This window comes from Equus quagga, chromosome 19, assembly GCF_021613505.1.
Source record: "Equus quagga isolate Etosha38 chromosome 19, UCLA_HA_Equagga_1.0, whole genome shotgun sequence".
Classification (NCBI taxonomy): Eukaryota; Metazoa; Chordata; class Mammalia; order Perissodactyla; family Equidae; genus Equus; species Equus quagga.
In genome coordinates, this window is record NC_060285.1 from 40,236,749 (window position 1) to 40,260,121 (window position 23,373).

Here is a 23,373-nt window from a genome sequence, read left to right on the forward strand (position 1 = left end):
GAATTTAAAAGAAATAGTGCTTATAGTGTGGATTAAAAATCTGCTAAAACATTTGGATTTAGGTTTAAAGTGGAAAAATGGAAATGAGAAGATCTCATGCAAATGTCTAAAAAATTTAGCTTAAGTTTATGAGTTAGCTGACTTATTTTGATGTCAAAACTAATCTTTTCTAGAGAAATCTCTTTTAAAAACTGTTTTTTAAAAAAATTAGAAGTGGACTTTCAGGGAATATTATTTTTTCATAAAATTGTGTTTAATACGAGATAGAAGAATGATCACTTTCTAAAATTAAGTACTTTTTAAAAACAACAGATATTAGCAGGTTAGTTGTTACTTATTGTGGCACAATAAACCCAAAGGAAGAGCAACTAGGTAAGAAATATATTCATTATATGACTTGGGAAAATCACATCCATGAAAAAAGTGATTTTATCAAATTCATAGTAGTTCTTTAGGAGAACTTTGTAAAAGTAATCAAGCCCTTATGAAATATTCCATTGTCTTTAATTAAAAAGATAGTTAAATTCTACTTTGACATAATCTGTTCAAACCTCAAGTGCTTATCTCTCCAAATCTGCAAAACTTCCTTCCTTCTTCCTCACATCAGTTGATGAGATCCACCTACACCTGTCACTCAAGCTAGAATCATTTCTTTTCCTGAGTCTTTCTACATGATTTTTCCCTTTGCCTTAAATATCCTTCCTCACTCTGAAAGGCCATGGTGAAATGTCTCCATACATGTGAAACCTCTTAGTTTTCTTCTCAGAAAAAATGAAAAGGTCCCCTTTCTGTGCTTCCAAACCATTTATGACCTTCAGCTTATTTAGTTGTTGAAGAGTTTATCTTTTGACCTAACTTACGATCTCAGTAAATGTTAGTATGATTTTGTTCAAATGTTCTGGTCTGTGTTAAACAGATGTTTCTCCCCTTCAAAGAATAATGTTAAACTTCAACTCTACTGCATGTTTTAACAACAGGGTGTTTGATCACCCAGGGTGCCACAAAGACGTCAATAACTTTATTATTCATTGTAAACAGAAAGTCTCAATATGGCTAAATCAGTAGAATCATTTCCTTTGGATGGTAATAAAATCAGGTTTTCCTTTCTCTCTTTTCCAATAGTTCCTAGAGGTAAATGTAAGGCATTTTAAAATGAAAATTTGACTGAGACATAGAAATTGATTTTTTAGTAGTTTATTTCTAGTCTTCCTTTTTTTCCCCCTTCATAATTATAGTTGGTTTTTCACATTTATTTTTTAAGCTATATTTTCCTAAGTTTACTATAATGCATGGACATTGCACTGTTGCCTCCAAGTACAACTCTGAATTCCCTTTTTCGGCCATAGTGGGGATGTAGATCAGAAAGATGATTAGAAGTGAGTTCCAGAGATAGCTGACTATAAAATTGTTTGATTATCTGAAATAGTTTCATATAGTCTCTTTATTTTGAAGATGACCTAATAAAAGATACTTAAGTTTTGAGAATCTCTATTAACCCTTCAGAAAAAAACGCGGGAAAATGTTTATACTATCAGGATATGGATTTAAAGTCTACTCTGCGTATTCAGTAGTTTCCAGTTTCTTCTCTCCTTATTAGAAACCAAACAGAAGACTGGGGCTGAGATAATTCTGCAAAGGATCCTGGAAATAAAATGATCAGACCATATTTTGTTGGTATTTCCTCCTTTTCAAGAGTGGTATTTTAAAACCTGAGAACCAAACTAAAATTTCATTTATTTACAATGAGCCAATCAAGATAATGATGTCCCAAATACCTGCTGACCATGTAAGATGCCAGTTTTCCAGGAAAGTTTCCTGGGTAAAAGAAGGTGGATGGAGTCATTATCTCTTCTAACTATTTTGTACCTGTCTCTGAGGCTAAATAAGTTATCAAGATCAGACTTGAAATGCTTCAAAATAAAATTATCAAATACGGGTATCAAAATACTAGCTTGCTTGGGATTCTTTCTAACCTAATTTCTTAACTATATCTGACCTCTTTCCAAACTTCTCCTAGCCACAGGCCTTCTTGAGAATCCCACAAGCTTGGCAACAAATCTCATCAACCTACTTGACCTTCTAGGCAAGGCTCTTAAAAAATTCTAAACCCGTTTTTTGCTTCTCACATTGACACTCAGTTAATCTCACACTATCTAGCTGTGTTTTCTTTGAACACATTCCACTCCTAACCCCTTTGTACTGTGTCTTTAGTTTTTCTACTGAAAGAACCTGACCAGCCCTGGTTCTAACTAAATGAACTAAACTCACCAAATCACAGTAGCATAAGCAACTGGAATCCATAAGTAACTTATGAATTCAAATTATCCTATGCCTAAAAGGCTAATGGACGTATTTTCTGACTCTAACATCAAATTTTTAAAAACACTTCCAGATGACAAATACTTTATCCAAACTGGGGAAAGTTGATGTAAAGACCCAATTCAACTAAATTTTTAGCTTCTACATTATCTATTTTCAGAGTCACAGCTTTGAATTTTCTCATTTTTAAGGTTTAAGTTTCTATTCATCTAGTCACCAAAAAAAGAAATTTCACAGAGGCAAGAATGAGCAAACCCAGACTTCATAGTTGGCACAAGGATCAATATCTGAGCTCCATCACTCATACAAAAGGTATTCCTCTGTCATGCTCTGACCTAAGAAGGCTAACCTAGTATCCTTTAATATGCTTTAATTGCCTCTGGCATGACAACTATAGGGGACTGATTTGAAAGTCTTCTAATTATCCATAAGTACTGCCTTAGTAAATTTGCAAGGGTATAGTAGTAGTTCTGTAAAATTTTCAGTCGTAAAAATATAGACTTGCAGAATTCTTGCCATTCGATGACTTGCATTGCAGCCTTCGTCATCTGGCATTCTATGAGAAAATAAAGCCCTGAACAATAATTTGAGTGACAAGTTTTTCAGTTTTGACAAGGATGGTACATAGCTAATACACTCTAGATGCAGAGAACAGAAATTATTTTATCCTATATGATTGATGCCTCAGGGCATTAAGTCCTAATTCTCTCATAGAATCATAGTGAAGAAGTGCTGGTAGTGGGACAAGGACCTGAAATCTGGGTAAAATTCTTGATCAGCCTATGTCACTATCACAATCTGTTGAGCCTTAGGTTAGCAGAGGGCAATGCCGAGAGATAATTTCACCCTCCAGCAAGCATCGACAATTCTTTTTTTTCCTATTTATAGATCTATTTTTATATAAAATGTGGGCCTCTGCTAGCTATTGAGAATGCTGTTAAGCTTTTGGGAAATGCCACTAGATTAACTAAATTTTCATTAACTTAATTTTGTCATGTTAGTCTGGTGTCAAAAAACCTTGAATGGCTCCTTGTTTTCAAAGATCAGATTCCTTAGACATCTTTCTAGCCTTAGTTCCCATTTCCCTCCACATTCCTTCTTTTTCCCTTAATATTTCCCATATTTTCCTCCTCGCTACTCATGCTCATGGTGCTTCTTCCTCTATGATGTACAGTCCTCCATGTTCACTGAAATAATCTTCTTCATCCTCCAAGAGCCTGAGGAGGTTCTTCTGTGCCATCTCCACACTGAAACCAGTGTGAAGATGTAGCGGTCCCCCGTGAGAACGCTCCTGACATTGGACTGTTATGTTGCTAATCGTACCAAAGTTTTCTGCCTCCTGAGTTATTCATATATCTCTTTTCTTTCTTACCAGGCTGTAAGTATATAAAAGCAGCATTTGGGCATATACATTTGGTAGGAGAATCAGTGTGATTTGGCATCTGTAAACAAAGAAAAATTTTAGGGCACTATTCAAGGGAGTGATTTTAGTCTATAAATCAAACTAAAGTTTTGATATAGTCTTCAGACTATTCATGCCATTGATTGCTGAAAATCACACTTTGAAGTCAGAAGAAGCCAGAAGATTTGGATTTGGATTCCTAGTTTAGTTTATCTATTTCTTAAGTATGTAACCAAGGACATGTAACTACCTTGGCCTTTGTTTCTTCATGTGTTAGCATCCCATCCTGCCTTTACATTTTTCAGCAGTGCTTATCGTCACCTGGAATACTATATGTTTTAATTATATTTTTATCATAATCTGTCACCTACTAGAATATAAACTATTTTATATTATAACCGGTTATAAACTAGGATATAAACTCTGTGTGTGTGTGAGTATATATATATATATATATATTTCATAGTTTTATTCTCAGTAGCCAGAACATATCTCATACACAGCAGAAATTCAATATAACTTTGGCGAATGACTAAACGGACAAATGAACCTTGGAGTTCCAGGAACAGAGTTTCAAAACCTCTGCTCTATATTCTCTAATCTTTTTCCCAGTATTGTTGGATCACTAGAGAGCAATATACCCTTTTATCTCAGCTCCCTGAAGAAATGACTTTACTGAAATAGGATTAAATGTTATGCCCTCAACTTTTAGAGAAATATCTATTTGAACAGTGATTCTGTCTTTTGTTATTCCATGACCCCAATATAAGAAACTTTACAATAAATTTGTCCTTGAATTCAGTGCCAAAAAGTTTGCCTCTTCAATCTAAATTATGCTCTTCTGGTCAGAAAATGAGAACTAAACATGCCAAGCCGTCTCCTTTTGTGTCTCAGCTTCCTTGACATTCAATTCAGTTCAGAGCTTTGCAGAAGTAATTACACAGGCTCAGGCATCTTGTTATATACATTCCTCTATTGGTTTTCACTAGATTCTGTCATTGAATTGTGCCATAGCATATTACAAATAATTTTATGAGATTCTCAAAACCACTTTGGAAATAGGCAAGTAATATATCTCAGATTAGGCAGCCCTGGTGGTCTAGTCATTAAGATTTGTGTTCTAACCACTGCTTTCTGGGTTTGTTTTCTGGTCAGGGAACCACACCACCATCTGTCTGTTGTCATACTGTGGTGGCTGTGTCTTGCTGTGATGCTGAAAGTTATGCCACTTGGATTTCAAATACCAGCAGGGTCACCCACGCTGGACAGGTTTCAGCAGAGCCTCCAGACTAAAACAGACTAGGAAGGATGACATGGCCACCCACTTCCGAAGAAAATGGCCATGAAAACCCTTGAATAGCTGCAGAGCACTGTTTGACCCAGTGCCGGAAGGGGAGATGATGGCGCAAAAAGACTGGGCAGGGTTCTGCTCTGCTGTCCACAGGGTTGCCAGGAGTCAGAATCCACTCGACAGTACTAACAACAACAAATCTCAGATTGATAAAATAAACTAGTTACTAATGTTGTGTGTGTACAGTCTGCAATTAGAAGAGCAATCAGTTAAAAAAATGGCAAGGGCAATTTCAGACATCATGCTATCTTCTGAGAAAATTTCGTATTTGTGGTAATGTTACTCTAAGAATAATGTGCACACAATTATAAAATACCTTGTATTACGGAGAAACATTTCAAATATTCAGGCATTATTCATAAGCATTATAAATTAACAAACGTTTGTTTTTCCAGTTTCTATGAGAAACTGTACTTACAAATATGAAAGTTGAAGGAAATATGGGAGAGGCAAAAATATATTAATTATGACTTAAAGATATGGAGACAAATACTAAGGATGATTTCTAGCGCTATGCTTGGCATATGGCCAATAATGAATTAGGTTCATCTTACATTTTGTAAGGGGAAAAGGAGAGAAATGTAAAGGAAGGTAACATTTGCTGACTGTCCACTGCATGTGACATTATCATAATATCTCATTTATTTCTCATAATGACTCTACAAGGCAGTTATCATAATCCCCATCCTAAAAGTGACGAATGTGAGGGTCAGAAAAGGAAGATCCCACAGTTCCTAAGAGACACCCCTGAGATTCACACTCAAGCCTATTGGGCTCCAATGTTTATATTCTTTCCCACTCCACTGCCCTAAGAGACCTTGTAATCCTATTTGCTGAGTTCTTATGTTACATAGTGAGGTGGTAAACTGTACCCCCCCAAACAAGATTAAGATAAAATTTATGCTTGAGAGAGTTTGTTCACTTCCCTTCAAGAACAGGTTTCACAGGGGTGGACAGTGTTCTCTTTCACAGGCATGGGAAATCTATGAAATAGGAGACTGGAAGATAAGGGCAGATAGAATACCCTTTGCTAATTATACTAAGCAATTATAGTATTATTCAATTTTCTCTTTTGGTTTAATTGGGCTTTTCATTCATGTTTGCATGTAACTTAAAAAAATGGTAAACTGACAAAACTTGGTCATACATGCTAATTCTTTAAAGCTAATGGCATACTTTACAGAGCTAAAGACAAAATTGGAAGCCCTTCCTATGGATCGAGATATAGGTACTGATTCTGAAAATATCCAGAACTTTTTAGATTATGGATCTGTTTGAGAATCAGAAGAAAACTGTGTCCACTTTGCTCATATTATGCACATGTGCAGTTTTTACAAATACTTTCATACAATATTAGAGTCTTCATCTGTCTCTGACAACCGCCCAAGGACTCAGCTTAGGACTACCAAAGTAACAGCAGAGAGTCAGTTACTGGTTAACTTGTGGAAAGGGTCCACATTCTTTCTAGGCAGCACAGACCTTTTTGATGCTTCTGCCTTTGTGAACTGAATTAATTCTCTGTTTATTTCTTTTTAGTATTGCTTCTTCTACTCCATAAAATCCTTCAGATTTTATATAATTTAACTTTACTTCAAAGACAGCATCCCCAGATGCCAACTAGTCCTTTTTACTCCAAAATTACGCAATATTGTCCTTTGTCCCATAGATGCTTTAACCTAAAGCCCCTACCTTGTCGAGTCCTAACATCTCTTCCAGGCCTTATTCACGAGTATCTCAGCCTACAGGCCTTCGCATGGCTTACAGACCATGCATTTGTGAAAATCTTGTCAGAATGCAACTCTTCTCAACTGCATAACAAATTGTTCCTAGAATATTCTAACTCTTCTCCCATACAACTGTTTCTCTTTCTTAACATTTGGTATTCTTTTAATAGTTCCAGTCAGAGGTAAAATAATACACTGCCTAGAAAGAACTCTGTGTGTGTGTGTGTGTGTGTGTGTGTGTGTGTGTGTTCCAATTATGGATTAATCTGGATCATAAGTCTTTAAATCAAAATCTGAAAAGGAAAGGCATTACCTTGTCACTGTTCCAATTTAGTATAGAATGGATCCTCTGTAGTATTATTTTTAAGAAGCTGCATCTCAGGCATTGTTTAAGTATCCTCTGCAACTCACCGTCTTATTTCACGCCCCAGTACCAGTTCTTGAACATACCTTTTGTTCCGCTGTCATGGTTAGACTTTGCAGTCGGCCAGTCATATTCCCTAAACTCTTTTCAAAAGCTGCTACGAGGTGAGCCTGTGAACCAAATGGAAGGATCACATTTTAAATGTCAGAACCTCATTTGGATGGACGAAAACACTTCATTTTACAAAATGCGTAATTTCAGGTATTCTAACTCTTTAAATACTGTGACCATCACGGTTAAATTTCAATGGTGACTCTCCTTTAACACAAATCTTCATTTATCTTTTCTAAACTTCAGCTTAAAATCAGTGTTTTAGTCTCTTGACATTTAATGTGAGTTCGAACAACTTCTGAAAGGGGATGGTATTTTGCAAATAATAACACCTTCTAACTTGCACATCATGGAAGATTTGACACCTAAAATACCGAATAAAGTTCTAAGTAGCAAAGTTTTTGACTGAAAGCCCAAGAGGAGGTCACCGTGATAGTCAATGGACAAATGTTCCTCCTTTTTATACCTGTATGATGACCTTTGAAGACATTGTTAGCTCCTCCATTATAAAGGCACTCTCCTCCAAGTGTCAGACATCTGCTGACAGCTAAAACATTATCTTTCCTCTCTTTCTACATACAAAGAACTGAATCGAAATGAGTTGTCTTCACTTTCCAAACTCTTTTCAATAAAAGGGCTTTTATTTCTACTTTATTCTCTTCAACTAAGAAAGCATAGGTAGGCCAGCTAGAAAGAATATTCAATCATATTTTATTTAACATTAGGTTTTTGTGGCTTTGGGGTTTTATTTTAAATCTCAGAGAATTATACATATTGCAGTACATAACCATAAGTCTTATGATTAAGAAGTATTTGACAATCTTATTAGAGCTCTAAAACAGGCCAGTCCTACTGACGTGCCATTATGCAACAGCGTGACCCACAGAATACCGGGTGTGAAGAGGTGCTCCGTCTTCGCTGTGGCTTTAGGTAAGTCTATAGGTATGCTATCTCAAACAGATCTAATTCTGTTATGCTCTTAAACGGATCCAAGGATAGAATATTTTACAGCCCACATCTGTAATAAACTATGTGTGGGGGGAAACTTGGCAATCCTTGGCAAAAGATTAATTTTTTGAGGGAAGGGAGTAAGAGGACTCAATTAAAATACATCGCCCTGTAACTCCAGCAGAGCTGAAACGCTGAAGTACCTGTAATCAAAGGGATCATGGGAGTCCTAAAAATTAGGGCATTCAAAGTTTATTCCATTATTGGTAACAGCTAGAATGTACAAGGCCCTTCCATTAGCATCATGATGCAAAGGTGTCTTTGCTTCTATCTCTGAACTTATCCTGAGCTTCCTTTTTTTCCTGACACTGCAAAATGGAGAAAGATCATTCGTAGAGAATGCATCTACTAATCTTCAGTCCATCAGTACAAGTCTTCATTCTTTTTCCACTTCCTCTTCTCTTCCTCCCATACATACATGCACACAAACACAACCTTGAGAATTATACTTCAAGGTTTGTTAGCAGATTTAATTGGATAAATATTACTCAAAAAGAAAAAGAAATAGTATCATATAGTTTAAAATATTTTCAATGAAGGAATACTATTACATCAGACTTAGTACCCTCAGAAATTAGCATAAGGTTATGTCCCACTTTCTCTGATACTTAACCTCTTTTAATTGTAAAAAAATACACCCTACATAAAAGAACAAATTGAAAATGTACAGCTCACTGGCTTATCATATAGTGAACGTTCATGCACTTATGAGCCAAGTCCAGAAACAGTACATTTCAAGACCCCAGAAGTCCTCCCTTGCCCCTCCCTCAGTACTGTCTCCTGCCCTTCCCCAAAGATAACCACTGTTATGACTTTGTGGTAGTTATTTTCTTGCTTCTCTTTATAGTTTTATCACCTAAGCTTGCATCCCTAAATGTTATGCTAGCTTCGCCTATTTTAAAAACTATTCCAGTGGGATCATATGGCATGATTTTTTTGTGACTGTCTTCTTTTAGTTAACATTGTGCTTTTGAGATCTGTCCATGTGGTGTGTAGCAGGAGTTAGATTTGGCTCTAAAACTCTGCTCTGTGTGACTTATAACATATTTGCCCATGATGACTGCTTGTGCTGCTTCTAGTTTAGTCTATTAGAAATAATCCCGCTATGACTCTACAGTGGGTTACTAAATCCTAAAAGCAAAACTGCTTGTTTTCTTTTAAAATAGTGAAAATTCTGGTGGAAAATTGTTACATTTACTCAAAGAAATGCAAGATTCTACTCAGTATTGCAAAGTTTTAATTCTCCCAAAGAATTGTAATGCTTAATTGTTGGACTATGAGTCCTTGAAGGTATAATCTTGAACATAGTTACTTTCCTTTACCTTCTATGCATATTTTATCATAATAGGAGTTAAAAATATGACAAAGAAAGCGGGGCTGTGAAGAATATGCTGTACAAATATATTGCTTATATTTTGTAGCTTTGAATAAATATAAAATATTTACCATTTGAATTTCAGTTTTCAATCTTTGGAAATTGCTTTTCATTAATTGTCCACAGGAAAAATGTATAACTAGTTACAAAAGAATATTTTAATTTGAGTCACATTGTTTTAAACAAAAAATATGTTAAAAGCATGTTAGTGAAATATTGCTTTGAATTTATATTGCCTTGGTTTAGTTTATCAGATTAACTTTGTTACTTTGAATTGTAAAGGTTAAATTTTTCAGCAATTGGATTAATGGAGAGGAAGTTTAAAAAGGAAATAAGGAAAACCATTTCTACCAGTGGTGATCTTTGTCACCCTAATGGAGAGAAAATGGAAAGTAAAACTGATTAAACTTTTGGACAATATATCTTGTCTGAAAAACTGTATAAAATGATGACTTTCGAAAAAAACTGTGGATTTTTAGGGGGACTGTTAACCATAGTTTACTTGCTTCTCACTTTTCTTTTAGCAGTTGCACAATTTTCAAGCCAGAGTAAAATGGTATCAATATGATGATGCGTATTCCCTGACTTGTGTTAAGTGAAGTCTGTCAAGGTAGCAAAATAGACAAGACTGAATATTAGTTAAGGGAAGTTCTTTTTAATGCATACTGTCTTTGGTTTTAAAATCACATAACATAATATGAATATACATGTAAAGACAATTATTGTGCTGCTAAAGAATAAGATGAAATATCATTATGAAAAATGCCTGCATTGCATCTGTTCACTCAGAATCCAGTGACAGCCCATCAACCAAATAAAACATATTCCATACATAGATTTATATGGGAATATATATATATGACGTTGCATTTGAAAATCAATAGTTAGATGAACTGAAAATGACTGAATCTATTATAAGGTTTCACATTTCCTTTACACTGTATAAAATTATCCCTTAAGTGTTTGTCATTGTCAATATGTGCAAAATAGTCTTCTCTTAAAGGAAATGCAAAAAGCAAGAGCAACTGCCAGATTATATAAAAATATTAAATAGAGCAAAGAAATAGGACACAGTCCCAAACAAAATAAACCCACGCGATTTTTGGCTAAAAGACTTACATGCTGAAAGGTAAAAAAAGTACTTTTTGTTCTGTTACATATTCATTCACTGATGTCTCTGAAAAATGGTAGTAATAACTAGCCTTAGTACCCATTTCTAAATTATCTAGGGGCTGAGATTTGTAAAGAAAATACAGTAAAACACAAACAAAGGCATCCCGCCTGACTTGGCTGCATGAAGGTGTGCACAAGAGGCCAGAGGGCACCTGGCTGACTGTATGATGTGACCAGTTGCCTTTGCTTGTGGGGCTCCTGTTGTCATCCTGTTCGTGGTTGCCGTACTGACTCAGGGAAGGCCAGGCAATAGCATTTGCCAATGTGCTGTCTCTCTGTTCTAAAAACACCCTAGGAGAGACAGCTTTACAAAGAGTCTTCTCAGGGCTTTATGCAACTCTGTTCAGAGAGCTTCACAAATGGGAAGGCTCAGTGCCATTCTGCTGCCTAGGGGTCATTCTCTGCCAGTCAAATGAGAGGGGAGCTGCCTGGATACTTCTCTGACTCACCACTGCCCCTTTGAACAAACGGGGTAAAGCATTTTAGTAGAGAGGTAGACAAGTTTCAAATTTAAAAATTAAAACATGGATTATTGTGTAGACTTCATCTAAATATAATCATGTCAGGTCCAAACACACGATACATCAATTACAAAACTAGCCTAAATTAAGGCAAATCATTTAAGTCTTGATAAAATTAATCATATATTGAGTAAAAATGAATAGCTGGATATGTAAAATGATTACTAAACAAAAAAACAGTTAATGATATTTTCTACAGAACCCAATTCACTGTAATTTGTCCTCATAAATCACAGTTATTACACTCCTATACAACAATGCTCATTTTAGTGACCCCTTTGAACCAAAAGGTAAAAAGTTTACTTGTGGTCTGAATAAATTAATAAATGACAGGCTTATCTCTACCTCCAAATAAGAACTGCGCAAGATTTAAACAAATATTTTTTTTACGTATTTTTGAAGAAATTCTATACAGAACTAATTTTATTCAGTCTTATGATTAACTGAATTTCTGTATATATCTATGTTAAAATATATATAAATATTACATACATCAATGGATATTAACTCAGAAGCATTGAAGTGAAACGTACTCTGAATGAAATTAAATGAAGTATTTCTTAGAACTGAGGAAAAATCAAGTATTAACTAAATTCTTTGATGACTCATTCTGGTCTATGGAATCAAAAGTGACATTATAAAACAAATGTAAAGAGAGTGAATTCAAAATAACCTGTAATTAATAGGTGACTTATGAGTAATTCAAATTTCTGAATATGTAAAGGAGATTATATCCTTAAAAATACAAATGGACATAAATATACAAGTCTCTATCCCTTGCAATTATAATACTATTAAAAATGTTTAAAATAGGACTGACGTTAAAAATATTTTATAAATGTTATACATGCATCTATTTATACAAGTTCTCAGCTGTACTTAGTCTTAAAGTGAATTTTAATAAACTGCTTTGTAGAAGAATTGCAAATAATGTATATCTTCATTACCTGAATATTTGATTTTCATCTTTTGACATTTTCAGCAATAAATTTACCTGATGGTAAAAAGCTTTAACAATGCATATCACCACGAAATAAAGGAGCACTAAACAATGAAATAAGGTTGAAATTCCTAAAATATTAAAAACTAGACATCTCTTTTAGAAAATTGTAGTAGATCTTTAGGTGTTCTATTTTATTTTTTAATTTGAAATAATTACAGATTCACAAGAAGTTGCAAAGAGAGTATAGAGAGGACCCTCGTAGTCCCTCACCCAGTTCCCTCAATGGTGACATCTTACACAATTACAGTGTGATATCAAAGCCAGGAATTCAATAGTGCCACACAGATGTAGATTAACGCATACCCAACAATTCCCTTACCCTAAAGCTCTCACTGTTGCCACCCCTTTATAGTTACGCCCACCTCTCAGGAAGAGAGCAGACCCCCATCCCTGACGCCTGGCAACCACTAACAGTTCTCTATTGATAAATGGAATTACACAGTGTGTGTCCTTTTGAAATTATCTTTTTTCACTTAGCATAATGCATTTTGGATTCATCCATGGGGTTGTGTGTATCAATAGCTCATTTCTTTTTACTGTTGATAGTAGTCCATGGTATTGATATATCAGATTTTTTTTATCCATTGACCTATCAAGGGACATTTGGTTGTTTCCAGTTTGTTTCATTATTAAAAAATAAAGCATCTAGTTACAGGTTTTTGCGTAGATCTGAGGTGATTTGAGATTTCTAAAATGCATTATGAAGTAAAAAAAAAACAAAGGACGACGTAAATAGGATATATATTAGGCTCTCAGCTGTATGCAGAAAGTACTACTAATGATAACATAGAAATAGCTGGGGGAAGCTGCAGATATTTGGGCATTTCCGCTAAGACTAGCACTTTTTAAACAAAATCATCTATTTAGCACTGCTTCCTCTAATTCTGTATTTGTTACCATTTTTTTTCATTATTGTCCCCTAAAGAGACAGTACAGACGTTTTTTCATAATCACTCCCTTCCTCCATGACATTTTAATGCCACAGATATGCTGGACACCTGTTTAGGTACTCTGTGTATATCTGTACTTTATGCATAAAAAGAGTGAGTTTATTTTTCATCACAAGAACTATTTTTCACCCTCTAGTAGTCATATCAATGCCTAGCTAAGAATACACGCTCCAAAGTCATGAGAACCCATCAGTGAGAAGAGTGTGGCGTATGTGCTTGGGGCAGAAGTGCTAGATTGCCAACAGCTGGCATCTTTTTAAAATGTTTGCTCCCTTTCCAAACAATGGCACAGAGTCAACGCCCAGGATGGTCCCCCATCTTAGAACTTGATTCCTTTTCTGTGTGTGAGTGTGTGTGTACGTATAAGCCTTTGGAAGTATGTATTGTATGCATGTATTCATGGGTAAGTAAAAGAACAATGTTGAAAGGAAACCCAAGAAACCAATAAACATGAGTGGGAATGGGAGTCTCAGAGGGAAAAACAAACATACACTTTTTATTAAACAATTTTTAGTTTCAGTTTTTCTTTTTAATGCAATATGCATTATTACTTTTTAAGTGGAAATAGTTTAAAAGTTACTGTGTAAAATTCAAATTCCATTATGTACAGTAGCCATTTATTATTCTAATACCTGAATACAAAAGTCCACACAAGAGACATTTACAAAATAAAATAAAACCCTCAGTAACTGTTCAAGATACACGTAAGTATCTTGACTATCCTGTGCACGGGGTCTGTCACTGAGACTCCCTCATTGCAGATAAACACGGCCCAGTGTGTTTTGCTATTTAGATTGTAATACGTCCTCTGGGTACAGATTCAGTAAACTAGGCAGGAGTGTTTTATACTACCATACATCTAGCCTATAGTACAAAATTTACAGTTGCTTCTGAACTATTTCTTAAAGAGTTACTCATAGACATAAAATATTGGTTAAATAATACTGTCCTCTACCTGTATTCCCTAAACAATTCTCTAAGATCTGCTATTATTTTTAAGAATTCCCTAACAAACATCTATAAAAAATAAAGATAGCCAACCCAAAATTAATTTGATTCTCCCAAAACTGAAAAGATGAAATCAATTTAAATAGAGTGCTAAAATAAATACATTGTGAGTGAAATAACTTACTTAGATACTGTGGAAGTTATAAGACACAATAGTTTTTATTCTTAAAATCTCTCTTATTCAAGTCATACCCGGTGGGCTTGCATCTGCTCACTCTTGATACCTCAAGCTTTGTCCAAGAGATAGATACAAAAACTCAACATAGAGCAGAGAGTGGGAGGCAGGGAACAGGCCCAAAGCCATGGAGTGGAACTGAGCAGATGAATGTTGCATGAAGGTGGCAGGACATATGGCAAAGTAGCAGGAGCTTCCTCACCTCTCACTGTTGCTTCTAACACTATTGTTCCTGAGGACTAGGCACAATGCCACCTGTTCTCCTTTCTCCTACATCTATTCTGAGTCCGCCCTGGAACAGTGAAAGATCTTCAATAAGTGTTAATATGATTGATGGTCTTCATCATCATCATTTTTGCCAATCTCAGCTGCTTAAGCTGCTATGACAAGGCTGCCAAAGTTCTTGAGAGAACTGTATCTCATTTACAATAGAGCTAAGAGCCCCAAATTTAGGCCTAAGTTAATTTTTTCAGAATTAACTGGATGCTTAACTAATTGTCCAATAAATTGTGCTGAAGGAGGCAAGGCACATGAATTTTCTACCTTCCAAAGTTAATTGCCATCAACTCCTAATTGTACTGTGGCTTGAGAAAGTCTCACGCATGGGCAGTGATAAAAATAATAAATACGAGAAGAAATAACCCTTGTAGCTGTTACTAATGTTTCCAACCTTATAAGAAATACAAAATCATTTTAACCACATTGTGATTCCTCATCAGTTTGGGTTTACATTTTATTACCCAGTGTGCAGGACAGTTTATATTTATATGAGTCACACTATTTGGTAACTTAAGTCTGTACAATTTTGGAAGTTTAAAGTTTGTTAATCTATTACGAAAATTTTCCCATTTATTCTATAAAAATCTGTTTTTATATATCAAAAAAAATCAAAAGTCACTTACATTTGCTGAAAGTTGTGATGTGAGGGTGGCAACTTTTTCTTGTGATGCAACCAGCTCTCTCCGCAGTTTATGGATTTGCTGAATGTAATTAAAAAAAAAACAATTTAATATGCTAGTAGATTTCTACTTAAAGCTGAGAATTCAATCCAACAAAGCAAATACTATGGTTAGCTCACTCTACCCCCGCCGTATCAGCACCAATTCCTAAAATTAAAGAAATGTGAACACCGGCCACACAGTAACAATCAAATACCACTTATAAGAAGGGAATGTAACTATTTTCAAGCTTGGGACCAAATCTGCAAATTAAAGGATACTAGTTCCACTTGGCGTCCCTGCCTGACTCAAGAATCAGTTTATGTTCTCTACTGATTCTTCTTCCTCCAGAATTTCTAGTAATAAGACTCAGGTAGTAAAATCTTTCCTTTTTAAAAATTAAATTTACTTATACATATTTTTTCTGGACCTTTTTTTAGCAAAGAGTACTCCATGCTATTTTTCTATCAATTTTCATGTATTTTAATTTTCTATAATTTGGCAAGTTCTCAGAAGCTGCAGAATACCCTGCAGTCACTGAAAGTTAGCTCCAATTCAGCATTCAATGATTCCATATTTGAAAATAATTTTATTGGCTGAAGTTTCACTGACTAACACCCAGAGAAGCCTTACCAAATCTTTATTACATTACCCTTTATCCAGTGAGTTCCTATTAGCTCGACCGGAAATGCTTTATAGATTACCCATAGTTTAAAAGTAAGCATAAAATTAGTAATATTGTGCAAATAACTAGATAAACTAACAAAACAAATATGCTAAAAAGTTTTCCTTTTTAGTTAAGTTCCCACTCTACTAAAATTGAACCAGAAAAAGGTAAGAATATATCAAATCATATTTGAATTTCAATGTAAACACTTTCCGAACTTTAATCTGCATGTCTCATGTTGCCACGAAATGTAAACAGTGATAAGTAAGTGAAAAGCATTTACAACATCTGAGAGGAAGTCTACAAGCACACTTCCAGTTGCAAGAGATTTTAGCTAAATAGATGCCAAACATTCTACTCAAATTCTCATTTCTTCAAAAACAAGCCTTCCATTGTTCTGGTTGGACTTTCGGAATACTGACTCAGTTTGAAAGAGCATTCCTGACACAGTTCAGTAACCATCTTTTTTTCTTCTTACACATTAGATTTTTGTAGAGGAGAAATAGTGGTCAATATCGAGAGACTCTAAAAAAGAAGTGGATTGAAGCAGAGACAGTGCATATTTACATAATTTGGGCAAATGTGATTCCATTTCACTCTTTTTCCTTTTTATTTTAAAGATTTTATTTTTTTTCCTCCCCAAAGCCTCCGGGTACATAGTTGTATATTCTTTGTTGTGGGTCCTTCTAGTTGTGGCATGTGGGACGCTGCCTCAGCGTGGTTTGATGAGCAGTGCCATGTCCGTGCCCAGGATTCGAACCAACGAAACACTGGGCCGCCTGCAGCGGAGCGCGCGAACTTAACCACTCGGCCACGGGGCCAGCCCCTCACTCATGTTTTTTAAAGAGGTACATTCAGCCCCAAAGAGCATTTGAGTTACATTCAAATGATGACCCCAAATAGTTCCAGAAAGCAGAGCATGTATTTCATTTTTAAACCAAAACAAACTCAAAGAGCCTTTCTCAAATTAATAGTCTCTATTATATGATCCTATTTCCTTTAAAATATACCCTAGGAAAACTTAAAATAATGTAAGTTATTTTTTAAAAACCGTGATCCCTTATGTGGCATAAATGATAAAAGGGGAGTTTGATAACTACTAATACAGCAAAGAGATGTGGCATTTCTACACCTCAGTAGCTATATTACGATCAGTGTTAGGAGCTTTACCACATGCATGCAATGTAAATCAAACAGATTAGATTTTTTAAGACCATATTCAGTCTTCGTTCTAGTAATTATAAAGATAAAATTGCTATAATCTATACTTTTTCAATATTTTTAAACTCAGCAAAAATTTTACTTAAAAGTAAATAAAGATAAAGTGAGACTTAAAAGGAAAGAGTTCCTTTGCAGAGGCTGTCACCAATGCATTTATCTTCTCTGTGGTCTGATTGTCTCAGTGTAAACCAATCAAATAGTCATTAGCACACTTTGAATAAAGGCCTAATTAAAGTCCTCCTGCTTTACTTGGCCAGGACAGGCTCACACAAAGGGAGAGAAAGAATGTTAGCCCCAGGCTGCAATCGGATTTGTGTGTGATTGCAATGAAGTGTGTATTTACGAAATGTGTGTGATTAGAACAATACAGCACATTAAACATAAAGTGGTGATTAAAAGTAGCACAGTCCTGGCACCAAAGAGATGGACTGGATGCTGGTAGCCTGCGTGGTGGAGGTCTAATGTCTAAGAGGCAATAGTCTCCTCTATCCAATACTGTTAGTCTCACAGGCAGTGGGGAAAAGGGACTAGAATCAAATAGAAAGACAACACATTCATTCATTCACCAAAGATTGAACGAGTGCTTACTACTAGAGACAGGTTATTAGCTGTTGAGCTAAGATTACATTCTGATATGTGAGAAGAGAGTTTGCTTCTAAACACTTCCTTTCATTTTCTTTTAAGAGGAAATATCCAAGACTATCTGTCAACTAGCTGGGTCATTTCTATCAGTAGTGCTGGAGAGTTATGCTACTGTATCACACCGCCCCCTAGTGTTAGAAACACTCATTTCATCGTAAACGTAAACGAAAATAGTCAAATATAAAAATGCTGTGTTTTTAATTTTTTACCTCTGAATGAGCCTTTTCTTCAGCCTGTAAAAGAGAAAATGGAAAAGAATTTAACTATCATGTTAATTCATTCTACAAGTACAAATGAATAAAGTAATTATATTGTGTATTTAAAATGTTATGGCTTAACATAAGAATATAGAAAAATACATAACATTATTAACTTAAAATAGTAAAAACAGGGACATTTAGGATTACAAACAAATATTTCTTTATATACAAACCATATGGTATTTTTAAAATATAGGTTATTTGAATCAAGGATGTATAATATACCTTAAAAGCGAGGAATAGAATTAAAAGACAGTGTTACTCTAAGATCCAGACCGTAAGCAACAAAAACAAAGTTGTTATAAAAGTATACTCTGAAAAATATGGGTGAAGAAAAAAAATGAAATATTGGATTTTTAAAATACACACTGTAGAAAAGGGACCCCATGAAATTAAAGAGATCCTCAGCCCAGACTTAGGAGTCAGAATTGGATTCTGTGATTTATAGATCATAAAGGATGCCAAATAAAGCTGGAGGGAAAATGTTGACCTGATAACTACTGAAAATCATCTTATTAATTTCTATTTTCTTTTACTTTTCCTAATGATTATTAAGTAAGTTTGGTGGGCTGTAAGTCAGCAAAACATGAAAATGGCCCACATTCAGGTGGTGATAAGAGGGGCTGATAAATATCTGGGCGTTCGGATTACAGAGGAAGTGAGGACCACTGTGGGGACCTGCAGGGTGTTTTGGCCTTGGTTGCATAAAACTCCTAGCTCTGTTTTCCTCCTTCACGCTGGTCTGCAAAATGTCAGAAAATGCTTTATGTGCATCATTACATTTGAGAAGCTCCCTCATTCTGGAAAAACCTGGAGAATGTACGATCTTACTGAACAGTACAGGTCTGCTCATTGCCTTGAGCAGATCCAAAGCTGAAAACAAATCTCTCATTTCCTCTCTCTCCTTTTGGGACATTTCCTGATTAATTGATGCAGAAGTACCTCAACCACTTTTTCTCTCTTCTTTTTCTCCATAAAACATAAAACAAAACAAAGTAAAATAAACAGTAAGATATTTTTTATGCATAAGCATCTCTTGTGTGTTTGTTTTTCCTGTATTTTTCTACTTTTGAAGATCATGTATAGTTAACAATATAGTGGTTAAATAATAGAGTGGTTAAGTAGCAGAATCCAAATAGTCTTTATAAGAAAACTTTATTTTCAAAACAAATGCTAATATAAAGCTTGAATATTTTACATCTCAATTTTAGTTTTTTAAGTGATGGTTTTATTTTTTAATTCTAATGATTTCAAGGTTTCATACTGTTCATTTAAATCAGAAGTAGGGACGGGCTTTAAGATAGAAATTTCATAAAATCAAAAGCAAGCTGGAGGTTGTTTGCCTTAAGACATATGGCACAATTAACTATGACTACTTGTTTTCTCTACAATTTTGCATATTTATTGCCAGTTTATTCTGCTGAAATCCTGCTTCTAGGCCTGCTAGGATTCTAGAAAACTGATACTCAATAAATAATTTGTGTATTTATAAAAAGCAATATATCCTAGTTTTTTTAAAAAAAAGAGTCAAAAAAGACCTTCATCACATTTTTTCATTTAAAAAATCCCGAATAAGTTACATATACTAGACATAATCAAAACTATTACATATCAATTCTATATATACTGTATATAATGACTTTCCTCATTGCTAGCTTTTCAGAACTATCTTTTTCTTTAATCTTTCCCTTCTTTCATACCTTGTGGTTATTAATACTGGGTAGGTGGTACCATAAAGTTGAAGCAATGAGCCAGAATATTAATATTATATTTCTTTCAGTAGTTGGGTGTGGGACTAATGATATCATGATGGAATGTGATTACTTGCCATTTTTAAATGATGCTTTTGAACCAGGCCCAATGTCCTGAAGGATGGTGAACGATACAAAACACTTCGCCTAAATAAAATATATCAGATGATTTTTTTTATTCTGTAAGCCATTAATTGGCCATTCATTCATCCATTCAAACTTACTAATTAAAAAATATTTACTTTAGTACTAGCTACGTGTTAGGAAATATGCTAAAGGATCTACAATGAACTAAGTGTCGCTCTTGCTCTAATTAAACCAACACAAATTAGACTCCAAGTACAAAATGGTTTTTTTAGGTTTTAATATACATCCAAGCAGAAAACACCTATTGCAAGGATCACAAATGTAAATGCTTCAGAGGACCAGGCATATAAAGAATAAAAAGAACCCTGAGTATTAAAAGAAGTGACACAGCCTTCCTAAGCTATCTTTTATTTTCTCACTTTTCATAATTATATGGATAATGAGAAGTATTTCTTTCCTGTGAGAAATGCAACAGCACAATAATAACTAACGACCCAGACTCAGCCACCGTGTCAGGAAGAAAAGAGGATCCCTGGAGGCTGGGGCCGGCCCGGGCAATTGCCAGCACCTAAAGGGGGCCATGAGGTGACTGTAAATCTGGAGGAATTTCATCTCGGTCTCGCTAGACATTCCAATTACTTTAAAAAGGAATTTAGAAATTTTAATTTTTAGGTAAAAGGTCCAGATTTCACAGTGTTGCCTTAAATTTAAAAACAAACACGCAAACTCTAAATTTGCCAAAGGTAACAACTTGGAAGATCAGATTGGGCCTGTGATTTCCAACCAATTTGCAGCCTCCCTGAAGCTTCCTGCTCAGAAATTCTATAAGGTGACTAACTTAACTTTATAACAAGATACTTTTGAAAAATTTACCAAATTGTAAGTGGCAGTGGCTTTAAAAGAACTATATGTGAAGAGAGAATCCTTCTACTGGAATTTGTCAGATTAGTGATTTTACTGGTAAATATTCTTTGCAGCAAATTGTCTTTGTTATTTTGTTTCAATATTTTTTTAAAAGATTTTATTTTTTTCCTTTTTCTCCCCAAAGCCCCCCAGTACATAGTTGTATATTCTTCGTTGTGGGCCCTTCTAGTTGTGGCATGTGGGACGCTGCCTCAGCGTGGTTTGATGAGCGGTGCCACGTCTGCGCCCAGGATTTGAACGAACGAAACACTGGGCCGCCTGCAGCGGAGCGCGTGAACTTAACCACTCGGCCACGGGGCCAGCCCCTTTGTTTTAATATTTTTAAGCAAAATACATAATTCCATAAGTTGCATAAATGAGAATATTAGAGTAAACATGGTTTATACTCATGGTTAATAAGAGCAGTTTTTTGCCTAGTAGGAGCAAATAGTGCCTAATATTCTGCTAAAAAAAAGAGTTTTTCCCAAACATTTTAAGAAGGAATACCATGCACAGCTGTGTTAGTTGTGCACTGCATAACTTCAAAAGGTACAGTTCACATGGATATGACACAAGTGGTGCTCCCTAGAAGCATACAGTTTACAATTTCTGGTAATTTGTGGTATACAATGTCCCTGAGCTTCCCTAGCTGCTGCAGAAAACCCCTGGGACAGATCAATAGATCTGGTTGTTGTTTTAAATTTTATTTTATAAGCATAGTCCAAGGAAATTTAACAATTTGCCTGATGTCACACAATAATTACTGATTGAATCAGACAAGAATACAAATCAATTGAATCTTTACGCGGTCCTTAAAAAGGCATGAAGAATAATGAAGAATTGCTTTTGCACTTCACGGTTTGAAAAGCACTTTCACAGATGTTTTTCATTGCCAGTCAGTGCACGACAATGGGGGAGTAGAGACAGAATGATTCCTTATCATCTTTGATTTTTCTCCTAATTACTCCTCCAAATACGCGTTTACTTGAATTGTTTTACTACAAGTTATTTGTCAATTCAAGTGTTATATAATTTCTGTCATTTCTAATACAACCATTTAAATTTCCTAGTAATATCACCTTCTCACATGGCTTAATCACCTAATCCATTCTTTTCACACTTAACAGCAGGGCTTATCTCATCTGTAAATGTTGGCCTACAAATATGTGTATATAGTCTCTTTATTTCAATCTGTATTCCCACTTCATATTGTACTCTTAATACGATACTTCTCATCTATGCTGTCTAAGTGTACTTATTATTTTGACATCTGCTCCTATATATCCACAGATTTGTAAATGTACTCCTATGGTCCCCATAAAATTCCAATATCCAATATAGTAGCCACTAGGTACATGTGCCTACTTAAATTTAAATTAATTAAAATTAAAAATTCACTTCCTCTGTCACACCATACACATTTCAAATACTCAAGGGCTACACGCAGCTGGAAAGTCGACTGGACCCTGGTACATACTAGTTACCACTTGTTTTCCTTCACTGCATGCTCTTTCTCTTCTTGAGCATTTCTCAGGCTTCGCGAAGGTCATTTTTTATCCAAATATTGTTTTTGTATATATTTAAAATATGATTATAATGATTTTGCATCTTTCAATGTCACATAGAGACTTCAGCTGCAAAGGCGTTTGTCCAAACACCGCTCCCGACAAGCAGCTGCACTGGCCCAAAAGGAGTCCACCATGCCTTCATGTGTTTCTTTGATGTGTTTTTTCCAACACATTTTCACATTTCTCACTTCATCTATTTGCTTAAAACAGTAGATTTATCTAAACACTAATAGTTATTTCTTCATTTATAGAATCTATTAGCAATTTTAATCAAAAGCAGAAATAAGAAAAATATCACTTGTGCCAATGATAGTCTGATATTAAGTAACTATCTAAAGCAATAAATATAAAAAGAGGGCCGCAACATTTGAACCTAATGAAAATGAGTGAAAAATTAGTCTTGCCCTTAATGCTTAATTGATCAGTGACAGCAGAGGCTGTGAACATTTCATGACCCTTCCAATATGGGATTAAGGATTATCCACAGTACTCAAGTCTCAGTGAGATGCATAAAGTAAATACACCTCACCCTTACCTAGGCATGAAGGAACCCTCTTGTAAAACATAAATTCCTGTAGACTGTTTTTTCATAGAGATGAAATTAAGTGGACAGAAAATTCATCTTGGCAAAAATAAAATATAATTTCACACATTGGGAAAATAAACTGACGTTTTAGCATTTCTCTCATAAGAAATGAAGTTTTTAAAATCACACTCTATTTCAGAAGATATATTTTAAGAAATATCTAGGCCTTTTAAGCCTTTACCTTTCTCAATATTCTCAAAAAATGAAATTAAAAAATAAAATGGGGGAAGTACTATAGAACAATTACCAGTCATGACTCAGAGAAC

General features: G+C 35.0%; 1 protein-coding gene across 7 annotated transcripts in view; it reads right to left on the reverse strand.

Moving 5' to 3' along the window:
• NAV3 (neuron navigator 3) overlaps positions 1-23,373 on the reverse strand; it is a 351,215-nt gene that overhangs the window by 44,990 nt on the left and 282,852 nt on the right. For all 7 annotated transcript variants that reach the window (XR_006886093.1, XM_046645942.1, XM_046645941.1 and 4 more), the window contains 3 exons: positions 18,162-18,185; positions 15,387-15,464; positions 7,247-7,330 (listed from right to left, as the gene is read on the reverse strand). Coding sequence is in view for 6 of the 7 variants with exons in the window: in XM_046645942.1 (XP_046501898.1) it covers positions 7,247-7,330; positions 15,387-15,464; positions 18,162-18,185 (186 nt within the window). In the remaining variant the exon portion in view is untranslated. The remainder of the gene's footprint in view (positions 1-7,246; positions 7,331-15,386; positions 15,465-18,161; positions 18,186-23,373) is intronic.